This window comes from Aethalodelphis obliquidens, unplaced genomic scaffold (genome assembly GCF_003676395.1).
Source record: "Aethalodelphis obliquidens isolate GAN/ISIS:26980383/991018 unplaced genomic scaffold, ASM367639v1 scaffold30, whole genome shotgun sequence".
In the NCBI taxonomy this organism is placed as follows: domain Eukaryota; kingdom Metazoa; phylum Chordata; class Mammalia; order Artiodactyla; family Delphinidae; genus Aethalodelphis; species Aethalodelphis obliquidens.
This window is the reverse complement of record NW_020837974.1, coordinates 8,905,997-8,925,355: the sequence shown is the minus strand read 5'-3', so window position 1 is coordinate 8,925,355 and position 19,359 is coordinate 8,905,997. Positions and strand designations below refer to the sequence as shown.

General features: G+C 44.8%; 1 protein-coding gene across 1 annotated transcript in view; it reads left to right on the top strand.

Moving 5' to 3' along the window:
• The first annotated feature begins 3,921 nt into the window (after window positions 1-3,921).
• Window positions 3,922-19,359, top strand: part of NSUN5 (NOP2/Sun RNA methyltransferase 5) — a 33,088-nt gene continuing 17,650 nt past the window's right edge. The window contains exons 1-4 of the mRNA XM_027126131.1: window positions 3,922-4,051; window positions 4,156-4,278; window positions 4,779-4,953; window positions 5,050-5,158. Of these exons, the coding sequence (XP_026981932.1) occupies window positions 3,959-4,051; window positions 4,156-4,278; window positions 4,779-4,953; window positions 5,050-5,158 (500 nt within the window). The 5' untranslated portion in view covers window positions 3,922-3,958. The remainder of the gene's footprint in view (window positions 4,052-4,155; window positions 4,279-4,778; window positions 4,954-5,049; window positions 5,159-19,359) is intronic.

Below are 19,359 nucleotides of genomic sequence, written 5' to 3'. Positions count from 1 at the left end.
TTAATAAATCCCCTCTGTTGTTTGGCTAACCAGAGTTAGTGTTTGTGCTTGCAACCGAAAGATCTTAACTGATACACATCCAATGTGCAGAAGGCAGAGGAAAGAGCAGTTAATTCTTCGTGTGGAGTTGGCATTTAAGCTGAAAGAAGTGGAAGACAGGCAGAGGAGAAGAGCCTTCAGGGATCTAGGTCCAAAAGGGATGCTGCAGCTGGAGCTGGGCCTGGAGATGATGGTGGGGGCTGATCCGGGGTGGGGGGCATCTGTGCTACTTTAGTGTATGTTATCTTTGTCCTGTGATAATGACAGTGTGGGAGTGGGCGAGTCTGCTCAGGGAGAAAATATCCGACTGACAGAAAGGAGGTCAGAGAATGGAACACCAGAACCTAGGGGAACAGCTTAGACGGGGTTGCCAAGGAACCTTAGAAACGGGCAGAGAGATGGGAGGGTATGCTAGCAGGAGAGGTCATAGAAGCCAAAGCTTACCAACAAAGAAGGTGTGTTCAACAGTGCCATGAAACCCCGGATTCAGCAGGAAAGGCCTAAGGAATATCTGGAGATTCTTGGTAGTTTGGGAGGGACCCATCTCAGTGCAGCTGGTGGAAAACGGACTGCAGGCAGTTAGATAATAGCATGCGATGAAGATGTAAAGGCAAAGATTGCTGATTCTCCATTTAAAAAGTTTGATAGTGGGACTTCCCTGGTGGCACAGTGGTTACGAATCCACCTGCCATTGCAGGGGACATGGGTTCGATCCCTTGTCCAGGAAGATCCCACATGCTGTGGAACAACTAAGCCCGTGCACCACAACTACTGAGCCTATGCTCTAGAGCCCGCGAGCCACAACTGCTGAGCCCACGTGCCACAACTACAGAAGCCCACGTGCCTAGAGCCTGTGCTCTGCAACAAGAGAAGCCACCACAATGAGAAGCACATGCATTGCAACAAAGAGTAGCCCCCGCTCGCCACAACTAGAGAAAGCCCGCACGCAGCAATGAAGACCCAACGCAGCCAAAAATAAATTTAAAAAAAAAGTTTGATAGTGAAGGGAAAAAGTAAACTGGGTCAAGGGTTTGGGAGAAGGTGGGATTAAGAGAAGGCATTTTTAGGACAGAGGCAGTGCTGTCCGCAGAAGTATATGAGCCACATATGTAGGTTTATGTTTTCTAATGGTCACATTTTAAAAATTAAAAGACTCAGGGCTTCCCTGGTGGCGTAGTGGTTAAGAATCCGCCTGCCAATGCAGGGGACGTGGGTTTGAGCCCTGGTCCAGGAAGATTCCACATGTTGCGGAGCAACTAAGCCCGTGTGCCACAACTACTGAGCCTGCCTGTGCTCTAGAGCCCGTGAGCCATAACTACTGAGCCTGTGTGCCACAACTACTGAAGCCTGCGCACCTAGAGCCCATGCTTTACAACAAGAGAAGCCACTGCAATGAGAAGCCCACGCACTGCAACAAAGAGCAGCCCCTGCTCGCCACAACTAGAAGAAAGCCCGCACACAGCAATGAAGGCCCAACACAGGCAAAAATAAACAAATAAAATAAGTAAAACATTAAAAAAAATTGACAGACCCAGGTCAGCTAGCACTCAGATCTTGATTTCTTAATACCATTCTACAATAAAAGGAATGAGCGCTCCTTGGAGAACTGGTTGATTCTGGGACTAGAACAGGAAAGACACCAAAGGAGCCTCAGTATCTTGTAGTGCCAGAAGGCAAGGAAATGCTCCAACCCAGACAAACGTGAAAAAAAAAAAAGTACAGTAGTAGAGCCCTGTGAAAAGGATATAGGAGCCAACTGAAAGCACTTCCAGTGGTCAAAACAAGAATAATCTAAGCAACAAAATATTTTGGATTACAGTCCAAAGTATAAAATAAATATCCCTGAATCCATACTGATACAAATAAATGACTGTTTAATTAAATGGGGGAGAAGAGATAAATCTGTGCAGAATTCCCAGTAATTTACATAGCTACTTCACCCTCAAGGAGGGGGAGCATAATAGCCTCCTTAAATGTGGGCTACACATAGTGACGTCCTGCCAGAGAGGCCAGAGGGTTACAGAGTAGCTTTACAGTGGAGAAACTGGACAAACACTTCCTCAGCCAGGTGGTCACGGTTAACATCAACAGTGATGTCACTTTGGTACTATGTGCCCTTGCTCTGACGTAATGAAAATGTCCCTTTACCTGTGGTCTTTCTCCCCAAAACTCATAACCCTAGTCTAATCATGAGAAAAACAACAGATGAGTTCCAAGTGAGGAACGTTCTACAAAATACTGACCAGGACTCCTTAAGGTAATCAAGGTAACCACACACAAGGAAAGTCTGAGAAACTGTCACAGACAGGAGGAGCCTTGAGAGACATGACTAAATGTAATGTGGTGTCCTGGATGAGATTCAGGGACAGAAACGACATCAGGTAAAAACTAAGGAAATCTGAATAAACTGTGGACTTGTATCAATATTGATGTACCTGTTACCCACTCACTTGAAGGAGGGGGGATTGTTTTAGGATGGGTCAACTCTAGTACAGCTGGTTGTCCAGAACCACATCAATCTGTGCTCTGTTCATCCATTCACTCCTTCACTCATTCAACAGATATTTATTAAGTCCATACTGTGAGAAAGACACTGGTCTTGGAGCTAAAGGTAGATGAGTGTCAAGACAGACAAGGATTTGTCCTCATGGAGCCAGATGGAGGGACAGAGAATAAATCATAACCACATATGGAATAGGTACTATGAAGAAAACAGATGATTTAATTTGATGGGGGAGGAGGAGAGTTCCACTAAAAGATCACTTATGAACCAACCTAGAGCTACAGGAATGCGTTAAACCTTTAAGTGACTCAGTGATTTTATTGTAGACTAGAGTCAACCTTCTTGCAAAATGCTTGCTTATGTGCTATTAGTAATACAGAGAATATACAGGCTGGAATATTCTAGTTCATGGAGTCCTGTCTACTTGAATGCTTGAGATGCAAGTGTACTGGTTTTTTGTTTTTTTGTTTTTTTTCTTCTCAATCAACCCATTATGTAACCAGTAACCACATGGGTGCTGTAGACCCAAATACCACACAATCCCTGTCCTCCCATGGGTGAGGCTGGGGAAACGTTCCTATAGATGAATCCTCACAAGGATTGCATAAAAGGCTAGCCATTGGGAAACAAAGAGCCATTTCTCACACCACGTGCTAAACCTAATTCTAAATGGATTTAAGTGTGAAATGATGAAGCCATAAGTGATTTCTATATTGTAGCGGCATGAAGCAGTTTTCAAGCATGACATCAAAGGCAGAAACCATAAAGGTAAGTATCTTAAAAATGAGAACTCTGTGTTGCCCAAAACAACTATAAACCACATTAAAAAGCAACAATAGGGACTTCCCTGGCAGTCCAGTGGTTAGACTCTGTGCTTCCACTGCAGGGTGCGCGGGTTCCACCCCTGTTTGGGGGAACTAGGATCCCGCAGGCTGCACGGCACGGCCAGAAAACAAAAAAAAGCAACAATAAATTGGAAGAAATGGCAAAACCTAAGATACGAGGTATATATTGTTAATCCATAAAGAGCACCAAGGGAAAGATGGTAGAAGAATGAACAAAAGACATCTACATGTCACAACAGAAATACAAATGACCAATAATACATGAAAATATTCAACTTCAATCACAGAAATTAAAACATCAATAAAATCTCATTGTTTGCCTGTGAAATCGGCAAAAATTGAAAGAAAAAAGAGAAGAGCTACGAAGAAGTGGTGAACCGGGCTCCCAGCGTCGGTCTCCACTCCCTGCCAGGCACCTGGCACACGCCCTGTGGGTACCTGGATGGGCACTGTGGCTCCCGGATCTGGAACTTCCGTGCCCTTTGACCCCGGAAGTCCGGGCGGGATGGGCGGTGCGGAGCCAGGCGCACTTCGCGACAGAGCCGTAAAGGCGCACGCGTGGGCGTGGAGAATGGCGTTGTACGCGGCGGCGGCGGCCGTGTTGGCCGGCGTGGAGAGTCGTCAGGGCTCCCTCAAGGGGCTGGTGTACGGCAGCAGCTTCCAGGTAGCGGGGTAGGGGCTTCGGAGTTCGGGCCCGGGAGGGGGGCCCGGCGGGGGCCTCCCCTGGCCCGGCCCCCGCCTCACCTGGGTTCTCTCGGCCGCGCGCAGAACGTGAAGCAGCTGTACGCGCTGGTGTGCGAGACGCAGCGCTACTCCACCGTGCTGGACGCAGTGATCGCCAGCGCCGGCCTTCTCCGCGCCGAGAAGAAGCTGCGTCCGCACTTGGCCAAGGTGACGGGTGGGGTGGGGCGGGGCGGGCGGGGTGAGCCCCTCCTAACCTGGTCCCAGCTCCGCCACCGTGCACGGTGTGACTCTGTCAAGTCGCTCCTCTGAAATGAGAAGGCGCAGCCCCTCGCTGGGTTATGAATTGAGGTGGGATGAACATGCTTTACCTTCGAGTCTTGTGTGAAAGATAAAGAACGGAAGTGCAAAGTAGCGACGGCAGGGACTCTCTAGGTAAAACAAAACTGTGACGTTGACCAGGGAGGAGGGTTGGCATCCAGAGCTTTCCTGGTGAGAAGCCGTGGGGAAAGGGTTCAGGACTGGGAAGCAAGGCACCAGGTTCAAATCATGTATCTGCTATTAATTTCTTGTGTGACCTTGAATGAGGTGTTTCATTTTTACCTGTTACCGTCTTTACAGGTGGTCTGTTTAGCTCTTCCAATTCCAACACTGTGGCGTTCCAAGATATTCATGCTCAAGGTTTTCTGTCTTCCTTTCTCCATCCCCAGGTGCTAGTATATGAGTTATTGCTGGGAAGAGGCTTTAAAGGGCGCGGGGGCCGATGGAAGCCTCTGCTGGACCGGCACCAGGCAAGGCTGAAGGCCGAGTTGGCACGGCTCAAGGTTCGCCGAGGTGTGAGCCAGAATGAGGACCTGTTGGAAGGGGGATCCAAACCTGGCCCAGGTGAGCTGGAAGGAGTTGTGGAGGTGGAGGTAGCCATCGGGCCCTCAGGAGAGAGCCGTCCATGTTCCTGCCCACTCACTGCTGATGGTTTCCTAGCCTCCCAGGTGCCTCGATTTGTGCGAGTGAACACTCTGAAGACCTGCCCTGAGGATGCAGTTGATTATTTTAAGAGACAAGGATTCTCCTACCAGGGTCGGGCTTCCAGGTGAGCTTAGAACCGTGAATGGCTGCTCTCATCTAGGAAGGAGCCTGGGGAAAGGGATCAGTGGGGAGAGAGTCAGGGTGGTTGTGACTGCGCTCAGGTTTTCTTCCTACTTTTCCAGCAGTTTCTCCATTTCCTTTCAAGGCCTGTCTTCCTTCATCCTTTAAACAGTGGTTCTCTTGGGAGCCCTGTTTTACTGATACATTTTTCTAAATGTATCCCTCAATTTCTTCTCTGGCTCTGACTCCTACTTCTCACCTGATCATTCAGTCTCCCAGTCTAGGCTTCTCTCCTATTGTCCTACTCTCAGGTTCATGTTACTGCTTCACAGACACCACAGTCGCAGCACTTGTCAAACCAAATTCATCTTTCTTTTGAACTCTGCACTGTCTTTTTTTTAACGTTGACTTATTCATTCAAAATTTAAGATTTAAGAGAAATGCTGCCAAAACAGTGTACTTAAATGCATTATTGGATTATTTTTCAGCGTCCTTTTTTAAAATTGACATATAACACATTATTAGTTTCAGGTGTACAATGTGATGACTTGATATTTACACATATTGCAAAACGGTCACTAGAATAAGCCTAGTTAGCATCCGGCACCATACATAGTTGTAAAGTTTTTTCCTCAGGATGAGCACTTTTAACATTTATTCTCTTAGCAGCTTTTAAATATGCAAAGCGATATTATTAACTGTAGTCACCATGCTGTACATTACATTCCCAGGACTTATTTTATAACTGGAAATTTGTACCCTGTGACAACCTTCACCCATTTCGCTCACCTGTACCCCACTCCCTGTCTCTCGTGACCACAAGTCTGTTCTCTGTATTTATGAGCTTGGGTTTTTGTTTTTGTATTAGATTCCACATAAAAGTGAGATCATACAATGTATGTCTCTCTCTGTGTGACTTATTTCATTTAGCATAATGCCGTCAGGGTCCATCCATGTTGTCGCAAAGGGCAAGATTTTATTCTTTTTAATGGCCGAATAATATTCTGTTGTGTATATATATCAATTTCTTTATCCACTTCTTCTATTGATGGACACTTATGTTGTTTCCATGACTTAGCTGTTGTAAATAATGCTGCAATGAATGTGGGGATGCATGTATCTCTTTGAGTGTTTTTGTGTTCTTTGGATAAACACCCAGAAGTAGAATTGATGGATTGTATGGTAGTTCTATTTTTAATTTTTAGGGCGCCTCCATACTGTTTTCCATAGTGGCTGCATGAATTTATGTTCTCACCAACAGTGCACAAGTGTTCCCTTTTCTCTACATCTTTGCCAACACTTGTTATTTCTTATCTTTTTGATAATAGCCATTCTAACAGGTGTGAAGTGATATTTTGGGGTTTTTTTTTTTTGTTGTTGTTGTTTTTATACAGCAGGTTCTTGTTATCCATTTTATACATATTAGTGTATATATGTCATTATCAATCTCCCAATTCATCACACCAGCACCCCCCTCCCCTGCACCACTTTCTGCCCTTGATGTCCATAGGTTTGTTCTCTACATCTGTGTCTCAATTTCTGCCCTGCAAACTGGTTCATCTATACCATTTTTCTAGGTTCCACATATATGTGTTAATATACGATATTTGTTTTTCTCTTTCTGACTTACTTCACACTGTATGACAGTCTCTAGATCCATCCACGTCTCTACAAATGACCCAATTTCGTTCCTTTTTATGGCTGAGTAATATTCCATTGTATATGTGTTCCACACCTTCTTTATCCATTCATCTGTCGATGGGCATTTAGGTTGCTTCCATGACCTGGCTATTGTAAATAGTGCTGCAATGAACGTTGGGGTGCATGTGTCTTTTTTTTTTTTTTTTTTTTTTTTGCATGTGTCTTTTTGAATTATGGTTTTCTCTGGGTATATGCCCAGTAGTGGGATTGTTGGGTCATATGGTAGTTCTATTTTTAGTTTTTTTTTTTTTTTTTTCCTCCCGCTTCTCCTGCTCCCTATTTTTAGTTTTTTAAGGAACCTCCATACTGTGCTCCATAGTGGCTGTATCAATTTACATTCCCACCAACAGTGCAAGAGGGGTCCCTTTTCTTCACACCCTCTCCAGCATTTGTTGTTTGTAGATTTTCTGATGATGCCCATTCTGACTGGTGTGAGGTGATACCTCATTGTAGTTTTGATTTGCATTTCTCTCATAATTAGTGATGTTGAGCAGCTTTTCATGTGCTTCTTGGCCATCTGTATGTCTTCTTTGGAGAAATGTCTATTTAGGTCTTCTGCCCTTTTCTGGATTGGGTTGTTTGTTTCTTTAATATTGAGCTGCATGAGCTGTTTATATATTTTGGAGATTAATCCTTTGTCCATTGGTTTGTTTGCAAATATTTTCTCCCATTCTGAGGGTTGTCTTTTGGTCTTGTTTATGGTTTCCTTTGCTGTGTGAAAGCTTTGAAGTTTCATTAGGTCCCATTTGTTTATTTTTGTTTTTATTTCCATTACTCTAGGAGGTGGATCAAAAAAGATCTTGCTGTGATTTATGTCAAAGAGTGTTCTTCCTGTGTTCTCCTCTAAGAGTTTTGTAGTGTCTGGTCTTACATTTAGGTCTCGAATCCATTTTTGTGTATGGTGTTAGGGAGTGTTCTAATTTCATTCTTTTACATGTAGCTGTCCAGTTTTCCCAGCACCCCTTATTGAAGAGACTGTCTTTTCTCCATTGTATATCCTTGCCTCCTTTGTCATATATTAGTTGACCATAGGTGCGTGAGTTTATCTCTGGGCTTTCTATCTTGTTCCATTGATCTGTGTTTGTGTTTTTGTGCCAGTACCATATTGTCTTGATTACTGTAGCTTTGTAGTATAGTCTGAAGTCAGGGAGTCTGATTCCTCCAGCTCCGTTTTTTTCCCTCAAGACTGCTTTGGCTGTTCGGGCTCTTTTGTATCTCCATACAAATTTTAAGACTTTTTGTTCTAGTTCCCTAAAAAATGCCATTGATAATTTGATACGGATTGCATTGAATCTGTAGATTGCTTTGGGTAGTATAGTCATTTTCACAACATTGATTCTTCCAATCCAAGAACATGGTATATCTCTCCATCTGTTGGTATCATCTTTAATTTCTTTCATCAGTGTCTTATAGTTTTCTGCATACAGGACTTTTGTCTCCCTAGGTAGGTTTATTCCTAGGTATTTTATTCTCTTTGTTGCAGTGGTAAATGGGAGTGTTTCCTTAATTTCTCTTTCAGACTTTTCACCGTTAGTGTATAGGAATGCAAGAGATTTCTGTGCATTAATTTTGTGTCCTGCAACTTTCCCAAATTCACTGATTAGCTCTAGTAGTTTTCTGGTTGCATTTTTAGGATTCTCTATGTATAGTATCATGTCATCTGCAAACAGTGACAGTTTTTCTCTTCCAATTTGTATTCCTTTTATTTCTTTTTCTTCTCTGATGGCTGTGGCTAGGACTTCCAAAACTATGTTGAATAATAATGGTGAGAGTGGCCATCCTTGTCTTGTTCCTGACCTTAGAGGAAATGCTTTCAGTTTTTCACCATTGAGAATGATGTTTGCTGTGGGTTTGTTGTATATGGCCTTTATTATGTTGAGGTAGGTTCCCTCTATGCCCACTTTCTGGAGAGTTTTTTATCATAAATCGGTGTTGAATTTTGTCAAAAGCTTTTTCTGCATCTATTGAGATGATCATATGGTTTTTATTCTTCAATTTGTTAATATGGTGTATCACATTGATTGATTTACATATATTGAAGAATCCTTGCATCCCTGGGATAAATCCCACTTGATCATGGTGTATGATCCTTTTAATGTGCTGTTGGAGTCTGTTTGCTAGTATTTTGTTGAGGATATTTGCATCTATATTCATCAGTGATATTGGTCTGTAATTTTCTTTTTTTTTAGTATCTTTGTCTGGTTTTGGGGTGATGGTGGCCTCATAGAATGAGTTTGGGAGTGTTCCTTCCTCTGCAATTTTTTGGAAGAGTTTGAGCAGGATGGGTGTTAGCTCTTCTCTAAATGTTTGATAGAATTCACCTGTGAAGCCATCTGGTCCTGCACTTTTGTTTGTTGGAAGATTTTTAATCACAGTTTTAGTTTCATTACTTGAGATTGGTCTCTTCATATTTTCTGTTTCTTCCTGGTTCACTCTTGGAAGGTTATATCTTTCTAAGAATGTGTCCGTTTCTTCCAAGTTGTCCATTTTATTGTCATAGAGTTGCTTGTAGTAGTCTCTTAGGATGCTTTGTATTTCTGTGGTGTCTATTGTAACTTCTCCTTTTTCATTTCTAATTTTATTGATTTGAGTCTTCTCCCTCTTGATGAGGCTGGCTAATGGTTTATCAATATTGTTTATCTTCTCAAAGAACCAGCTTTTAGTTTTATTGATCTTTGTTATTGTTTTCTTTGTTTCTCTTTCTTTTATTTCTGCTCTGATCTTTATGATTTCTTTCCTTCTGCTAACTTTGGGTTTTGTTTGTTCTTCTTTCTCTTGTTCCTTTAGGTGTAAGGTTAGATTGTTTATTTGAGATTTTTCTTGTTTCTTGAGATAGGCTTGTATAGCTATAAACTTCCCTCTTAGAACTGGTTTTGCTGCATCCCATAGGTTTTGGATCATCGTGTTTTCATTGTCATTTGTCTCTAGGTGTTTTTTGATTTCCTCTTTGATTTCTTCAGTGATCTCTTGGTTATTTAGTAACGTATTGTTTAGCCTCCATGTGTTTGTGTTTTTACGTTTTTTTCCCTGTAATTCATTTCTAATCTCATAGCATTGTGGTCAGAAAGGATGCTTGATATGATTTCAATTTTCTTAAATTTACTGAGGCTTGATTTGTGACTCAAGATGTGATCTATCCTGGAGAATGTTCCCTGCGCACTTGAGAAGAAATTGTAATCTGCTGTTTTTGGATGGAATGTCCTATAAATATCAATTAAATCTATCTGGTCTATTGTGTCATTTAAAGCTTTTGTTTCCTTATTTATTTTCATTTTGGAAGATCTGTCCATTGGTGTAAGTGAGGTGTTAAAGTCCCTCACTATTATTGTGTTACTGTTGATTTCCTCTTTTATAGCTGTTAGCAGTTGCCTTATGTATTGAGGTGCTCCTATGTTGGGTGCATATATATTTATAATTGTTATCTCTTCTTCTTGGATTGATCCCTTGATCATTATGTAGTGTCCTTCCTTGTCTCTTGTAACATTCTTTATTTTAAAGTCTATTTTATGTGATATGAGTATTGCTACTCCAGCTTTCTTTTGATTTCCATTTGCATAGAATATCTTTTTCCATCCCCTCACTTTCAGCCTGTATGTGTCCCTAGGTCTGAAGTGGGTCTCTTGTACAGAGCATATATATGGGTCTTGTTTTTGTATCCATTCATGAAGCCTGTGTCTTTTGGTTGGAGCATTTAATCCATTCACGTTTAAGGTAATTATCGATATGTATGTTCCTATGACCATTTTCTTAATTGTTTTGGGTTTGTGTTTGTAGGTCCTTTTCTTCTCTTGTGTTTCCCACTTAGAGAAGTTCCTTTAGCATTTGTTGTAGAGCTGGTTTGATGGTGCTGAATTCTCTTAGCTTTTGCTTGTCTGTAAAGCTTTTGATTTCTCCATCGATTCTGAATGAGATCCTTGCAAGGTAGAATAATCTTGGTTATAGGTTCTTCCCTTTCATCACTTTAAGTATATCATGCCACTCTCTTCTGGCTTGTAGAGTTTCTGCTGAGAAATCAGCTGTTAACCTTATGGGAGTTCCCTTGTATGTTATTTGTCATTTTTCCCTTGCTGCTTTCAGTAATTTTTCTTTTTCTTTAAATTTTGTCAATTTGACTACTGTGTGTCTCAGCGTGTTTCTCCTTGGGCTTATCCTGTATGGGACTCGCTGCACTTCCTGGACTTGGGTGGCTCTTTCCTTTCCCATGTTAGGGAAGTTTTCAACTATAATCTCTTCAAATATTTTCTCTTGGCATTTCTCCCTCTCTTCTCCTAATGGGACCCCTATAATGCGAATGTTGTTTCATTTAATGTTGTCCCAGAGGTCTCTGAGGCTGTCTTCATTTCTTTTCATTCTTTTTTCTTTATTCTGTTCTGCAGCAGTGAATTCCACCATTATGTCTTCCAGGTCACTTATCCGTTCTTCTGCCTCAGTTATTCTGCTATTGGTTCCTTCTAATGTAGTTTTCATTTCAGTTATTGTATTGTTCATCTCTGTTTGTTTGTTCTTTAATTCTTCTAGGTCTTTGTTAAACATTTCTTGTATCTTCTCGATGTTTGCCTCCATTCTTTTTCCGAGGTCCTGGATCATCTTTACTATCATTATTCTGAATTCTCTTTCTGGGAGGTTGCCTATCTCCACTTCATTTAGTTGTTTTTCTGGGGTTTTATCTTGTTCCTTCATCTGGTACATAGCCCTCTGCTTTTTCATCTTGTCTTTCTGTGAACGTGGTTTTTGTTCCACAGGCTGCAGGATTGTATTTCTTCTTCTCCTGTCTGCCCTCTGGTGGTTGAGGCTATCTAAGAGGCTTGTGCAAGTTTCCTGTTGGGAGAGACTGGTGGTGGGTAGAGCTGGGTTTTGCTCTGGTGGGCAGAGCTCAGTAAAACTTGAATCTGCTTGTCTGCTGATGGGTGGGGCTGGGTTCCCTCCCTGTTAGTTGTTTGGCTTGAGGCAACCCAGCACTGGAGCCTTCCCGGCTCTTTGGTAGGGCTAATGGCTGACTCTGGGAGGGCTCACGCCAAGGATTACTTCCCAGAACTCCTGCTGCCAGTGTCCTTGTCCTCATGGTGAGCCACAGCCACCCCCCACCTCTGCAGGAGACCCTCCAACACACTAGCAGGTAGGTCTGGTTCCGTCTCCCCTGGGGTCACTGCTCCTTCCCCTGGGTCCTGATGTGCACACTACTTTGTGTATGCCCTCCAAGAGTGGAGTCTCTGTTTCCCCCAGTCCTGTCGAAGTCCTGCAATCAAATCCCGCTAGGCTTCAAAGTCTGACTCTCTAGGAATTCCTCCTCCCGTTGCCGGACCCCCAGGTTGGGAACCCTGACATGGGGCTTAGAACCTTCACTCCAGTGGGTGGACTTCTGTGGTATAAGTGTTCTCCAGTCTGTGAGTCAGCCACCCAGCAGTTATGGGATTTGATTTTACTGTGATTGCGCCCCTCCTACCATCTCACTGTGGCTTCTCCTTTGTCTTTGGATGTGGGGTATCTTTTCTGGTGAGTTCCAGTGTCTTCCTGTCGATGATTGTCCAGCAGCTAGTTGTGATTCTGGTGTTCTCACAAGAGGGAGTGAGAGCACGTCCTTCTACTCCGCCATCTTGGTTCCTCTCCGATATTTTGGTTTTGATTTGCATTTCCCTGATGGTTAGTGATGTAGAATATCTTTTCACATATGTTGGAGGACAGAGGGAACAAAAAGCACCCACTGTACTGAGAAGGCATCTTGAGACTGAAAACTAGGCAGGCAGCTCCAGCTAATCAATGGATGAGTTTTTTACAGGGTAACTTACTCACAGGGTGGGATCTGGATCAGGCAGACAGCAGCCCGGGAGCATTCATGCCTGTCCTGTGCACCACCGAGGGGCCATTGGGAGAGTTTTATAGTTAACTTAGGGTATGGGGTAGGTGCTTGGAGACAGGATGTGCATTCTTACGTCAAGATTCATGAACGGGTAACTAGTCCTGTGGGCACTGGGAATATGTCAGTGAAGGTTTTCATCTCTGGGGACTCACAGAGCTCGGAGGCCACCTGGTCCTAATGATTATTAACACTATTAACTACAAAGCCCTTGATGACATAGGAATGATTTACTGCACAGTACAGTTCTGGGTAGGATCAGCTGAAGGACCGGAGAAACTGTAAGGGCCCAAGATTGTGGCAGTTATGTTAACAGCCATATACTCCACTCCTGACATCTTGATGGCCCGTATAATCTTGTCTGTAATTTTTCCACGTAGACCCTAGGGCTAGATATCGAGAGGTGGCTTTTGTATCCCTAGCCCAAAGCAACAGTATAAGAAGTAGCACGAACAAAGTGTTCCTAATCAACAAAAGTATAGTAAGAACTATGGTTCTCCATTTACCTGGGAGGGAAGTAAGCCAGTGGGTAAAGCATGGGCAAAGGGGATTTCATCCATTTGATTAATGACTGTTTTCATATGGGAGTGTTAATCGGTTATGTTGGATTCACATGAAGGTGTAAATGCAGCATTCCTGCCCAGTTACGGTGCGTGTCCTTCCCTGTGAGGCTGTCAGCATATCTAAGGCCATATAGTTTTGCAGCACCACCTTTCTCATTTGAGTGGTTTCCTGGTTTCATGGAGAGATGGGAGTCATTCAAAGCTGATGGGGTAAATTGCTAACACTTGGATTTCTAGTTTAGCACTTACACTGGTTTTCTTGTTTGTCGGCCATTCCCACCATGGCATACTATGATGGGCCCACCACCTGGATTTAATAGCAGGAAGGTTATAGGGAACTCCTGGTAAAGAGGTGTATGTACAGCCCAGAAGAGACGGCGCATTGGCCCGTCCACTAGGGCAAATAAGGCCACAGATAAGCTCCACATTTCCAGATCCCTTGTTTGGGAGCCATGAAGTCGCCTGTTCTATAGGAAGCTGCTTCCGTTCCTGTCCGTTCATCATTTGATATGTTGTGAGTTCCTCAGCAGACTTCAAAGGGAAGCCCCCCATACATCTGTGATTTGTTTGGGCGTGGTTGGTCCTTCCTATGCAGGTGGGGGCTCTGGACATCAAGACTCCTTGTGCAGCTCCCAGCCACACTAAACCATCCCAAGTATAAGCTGTGGGAGTCCAGGGATTACTTGACCAGTTTTGCACCAGGGAAAAAACATATTGTTTAGAGTCACTATAATCAAACAGAACTTTCATGTATAGGAACCAGATCACCAAGGGGATTTTTGGTCACCAAGCCATTGTCCCGTTCTGTGGGACAGATGAACTGTCCACAGCATCTACTCTGCATTGGAGACAGGCTGCAGACCCAGCAGTCAGAGCGATTGTGGACCTTCGCATATGTTGAGGCCCAGGAGAGGAGGACACTTCTGGTAATCAGAGCCAGGGAGTCTATGAGGCACACACTATGAGTGATAAGACAGATGTTTTAGGGGTGAAAGGTAGGCAAATCCTCATTTGTGAGCACCGTAGCTGTTTGATCACCGTTGGCCAAAACCACCCCTGGTTTTGGCCTTTTTCCTGGCAGGTGGTACGACTCATTTTGTCCTTTAATGTCTTCAGTACCTGGGGCCTCAGCAGGAACCCACTTGAGCAAACCCACTTCAGGTCCTTGTGCTAATGCTTTGGAGAGATTTGGGTCTGGGTGGGGCCCATTACCATATAAAAGGCCTGATTGAGGGAAGGCAATACCCAGGCCCCAAGGGATTAGGATACCAAGCCACCTGGAAGGGGGAGACCAATTTAAATGCTAATGAATTACAGTAACAGTAGGTCAGAGGTCCTGTGGCAGTGGCGAAAGGAGACCTTCCTACAGGGTAGGCTTAAGGCCTCCCTTCTGAACCTGCAGTCTCAGGCTCTTGGTGTCTGGTCAGGTAGCCATTCATCTGCAGGTTGTCATCCTGGGGACAGCATTTAATCATCTGATAGTTTCAGACCTCTTAACGTGGAGGGAGTGGGGAGGGACCAACCTCTTAACGTGCAGTCAGGAGATGGGGCTTTTAATGTGGCTTCTGACATGTTGACATGCTCTATAAGGCCAGCTATGGTGGGACTGTATGGTAGATGGAAAGTTCAAAGTATTTCTTGGGGTTTCTGCCCACTCTTGTATTTCATGTCCAGTGAAATGATTCCTTGTTCATGTCAGTTTGGGCTGGTGTTCCATACATAACTTCCAATTTTGACAGGCCTCTGATTGTTGCAGCCTAGTTGGTTTTCTTACTGGTAAAGGATTGCATCAATCTAGTGGCTGTGTCAGCACAGGTTGGAGTATATTTATGTCCTTCTGACAGTGGCAAAGGCCCTATGTAGTCCGCTTGTCATCTGGTAACTGGATGGTCAGAGCGTCCAGTGTACCCTGGGGTGTGTCGAAGAGGGTGGCACTTCAAAGGACACTGAGGGCCGCCCTTATCTGTGACTCAGAGGTCTGCGTATTGGAGAGGCAAATGCTGCTTTTTTACTATTTCCCAAGTTTTGGGGCCTCTGTGTCCCGACTTTCGGTGGAGCCAGTCCGCCATGTCAGAGGGGGTCTGTAATTCTTCCAGCAACAAAGCTCTTGCTAATGCAGCTGCTTCGTGATGACCAGGCAGAGTTGACGAGTGCCATAAGGTCATGCTGGCACCTGGTTGCGCGCAGGCAGTCCAAATATCAGCCCTCAATTCAGCCCCCCACAGAGGTTTATTTAATATTTCCCGATTATTTTGATGCCAAGTGGTAAGCTTGAGGGGCATGGGTTTGTGGGTGATCACCAGCCACGTGGCTCTGGGTTCTGCCCACTGACTACTTGGTTCAGTCCCTTGAACCAGAGGACATCCGGAGCCAAGCAGCTGTGGAGGACCACCGAGCGGCTTGGCCCTACAGCTGACATTGTGTATCATGTGTTAGCAGGGGGCATCCCGGTATCTCCCTGTACCTGTGGTAGAGGGGATGCAGCAGGTGATGTTGCGGGGGTCTTTGGTGGGTCGCTGTAGGTCACCGGCCCTAATCAGGCATGCACCTCCCGGGAGAGGGTGCTTTTCTGTTGAGTAGGCTTACACTTTGTAAGGTGCTCAGTCGCACACAGGTAGGAATTCTGTATGTCAGCCGGTAGGTCAGTGGTCAGACCCCTGGTTTGTTGTAAGGCTAGGTAAACTGCTGACAGTTGTTTTTCTTTAGGACCATACCGGTTCTCTGCCCCTTTCTGTTATTGAGACCAAACTCCTAGCAGGACTTATTTCCCATTTTGTTGCTGCCAGAGCCTCCACCCAAACCCATCTGGATGTATATACTTAAATCCAATTCGCAGCTTGCACCTGGCATTAACACCCTCAGTCCTTGGACAATCAGCTTGGCCTTTGCAGAAGCCTCTTGTGGGGTATTCCAGTCCCAGATTGTTCTCTTTTTCATTAAAGCATATAGTGGTTTTAATGTCTGGTCGAGGTGGGGAGTAGAAGGGTGCCAGTACCCTAGCAGACCTATAAAGACCTGTAGTTCTTTCACATGTCAGGGCATGGGATACACCTGTGTTTTATCAAAACAGCCTCAGGCATCACTTTAGTCTTGCCAGACCAGGTAACTCCAAAGAGCTTTACTGACTGTCTCCGTCCTTGCACCTTGTTGACATTTGCCTCCCATCCCTGTGCTTTTAAATGTTCCTGAAGAGGCGTAGTGGCTTGGGGAAGAGAGCGCAAGGCATCACAGCTTGACATCTCATCGATGTAATGATAGAGAACTAAAGAGGGAGGGAAAGCCCAGTTTTCCAAATCCCAGGCCACCATCCCATGACATACAGCAGGACTATACAGACAACCTTGGGATAAGACAGTAAAAGTCTGTTGTCTCCCATTCCACGTGAAGGTGAACTGGTCCTGGGACTCCTTATCTAAGGGTGTGCTGAAAAAGGTATTAGACAAACCTAAGACACAGTGATCTGTCTAAAGGGAAGAGGAATTGGATCCAGGGGTTGGGCTGTTTGGAACTGCTGCATAGATAGGTGTTGCCTTGTTTAATTCTCTGTAATCTACTATCATGCGCCAGGTTTGGTTTTTCCACCAGCCACATGGGGCTATTTAGCGGGCTTTGTGCCGGTCTTTTAACTTCCACCTTCCCTAATTCCTTGACAGTAGCTGTTATTTTTTCCTGTCCCCCAGGTAGGTGATATTTTTTATTGCCACCACTCTCCACGGGATAGGCAACTTTACAGGATCCCGTTTACCATGATCCACCATTGCAGGCTTGACTGCTCGGATCTATAAGTGGAACTCGCTCATGCTGGTTATGAGGTCCAGGTCCTGTAGGACATCCACACCCAAAATATACTCAGGTATGGGGAAAATATAAACCAGAAGGGGATGAGCAGGGTCCGGGGGGTGGGGGGTCTTCCAACTTGTAAATACAGGCTCACTTGTTTCATCCTCACCTCTGGCCTCCATATCCATCAGTGGCTTGTATTTCCCCTTGGAACTTGGATGGATTCCCATAAATCAGGGTACACTTGGCACAGTGTCTGTTAAAGCCAGGACAGTCTGTTTATTGGTGTGGGACTAATAGTTCAGTATGGGACCTCCAGTTGCCCCTTGTGGCCTGCACCAAGGAGCAACCTTGACTTCACCCCTAACCCCTAGGAGTGGGGCGTATGCACCCCTGTTCTTTTTTTTTTTTTTTTGCAGTACGCGGGCCTCTCACTGCTGTGGCCTCTCCCGTTGTGGAGCACAGGCTCCGGCTGCGCAGGCCCAGCGGCCATGGCCCATGGGCCCAGCTGCTCCGCGGCACGCGGGATCCTCCCGGACCGGGGCACGAACCCGCGTCACCTGCATCGGCAGGCGGACTCCCAACCACTGCGCCACCAGGGAAGCCCTGCACCCCTGTTCGTTATCTTCCTGCCCCTGTGGAGCATAGGCTTAAGCCTGTTCCTCTTTTTCTCTTGCTGGCTGAAGAGTAAACTTATTTCATTGGGTAATGCTTTCCATGAGGTTAAAAGGATCGGATTAGGTTATTTATATTCTCCTTACGGGTTCCAGCTAATACCAGGTCTTACCATAATTGTGGGAAATTCTAGTTGGGCCCCTTTGTTTAGTGTCCTCACTTTTCGTTTTTTTCTCTTTGCCTTTGTCTCCCCTTCTGCTTCTCTTATGCCAGATCTTTTCAGTTTTGCTTAGATCAGCTGTCATGGGTGCCCCGTCTGAATGAGTCGATTAACCATTGGGGCCAAAACTGAAACTAAGGTCCCGTACCAAGCTCCTAGAGTAGACTGCAGGATACCATCCTTTACACCTGTTGTAAATAACTCTTCATCAAGTTCTCGGAAATTAGGAGCATAGGTAGCATGCTTTGTTCCCAATTCCCGTAGCTATTTCTTGTAACTCTTGCGTAGAGGCCGATCTTCAGGATGGGGCCGGCACATCCCCCTCATTTGGCCCAGCCGTGTGTATACCTGCACGTATCTAGTCAATCAGGGTGGCTGTAGCCACCCTTGGGTTTCTCCCAACCCAGTCGCATACAGATGTTGCTGGAGGGTGGGCTGTGCTGTGACCAAGGCCATTTTTGATGTTTCTGACTCATTTAATATAATGTCATTTCTCCCAGTATCCCATGAATGGAGCACCCAGGCTGCAATTCCTTTCCTACTCTTTTGTTTAAACCTGCCAGTGAATTCTAACTCAGTGGAGAAATATCCCCGCATAGTTGTGTCTTGGATTCTAGGGATCTCGTCTCGGTTATCTCCTGGCTCCCTAGTGGCCTGTGTTGTAGTTTGGATCAGAGGTCTTGCCTGCAGGTCTTCCTCTTCTAGAGTTATGTCCACATCTTCTGACATGTAGTTATCCCAAGGATCCCACCTCTTGGGGTCCCAGTTCTCCTATGAAAAGCTCCTCACGTTTGAATGGAACAGCCTGTGGCCCTGCATTTTAGGCATCTTACATGTTATCACTTCAACATGTTCTTCCTGTTGTATTGTCCTTAATTATGTCTGAAGTGGTGGAACATGCCATCTGGATATCCCTTTCTAATGCCGGCGCCTCTTTAGTCTTCTTTAGTTCCCTGTTGAGCTGTAATTCTTTTTCTGTGCCAGTCATTAGAGCGCATAACAAAGGTCATGCAATGCAATAGCTTACTTTGTTTTTCCACTTTTTGCTTTCCCACCGCTTCAGTTGATATATCTCATAAGCCCTTTGGTGTTTTGGGGGCATCCCTGTACTCACAAACTGGCTGGAAGTGTTCCCTAAGCCTGGCCAAATCACTGCACGTGGAAGTGGCTGGCCAGCCTGGGATTTCCCCTACCATCAATGGGCTTTACTGCCCCTTTACCCATTCCTGTGTCGTTTTCAGTTTCCTGACTGGCTTGCCAATTGTTGGAGGATGGAGGGAATGAAAAGTGCCCACTGAACTGAGAAGGCATCAGGAGGCCGAAAAATGAGGCAGGCAGCTCTAGATAATCAATGGATCAGTTTATTATAGGGTAACTTACGGGGTGGGATTGGTCAGACAACAATCTGGAAGGATTCGTTGCTGCACTCTGCACAGCAGAGGGGCCAATGGGACAATTTTATAGTTAACCTA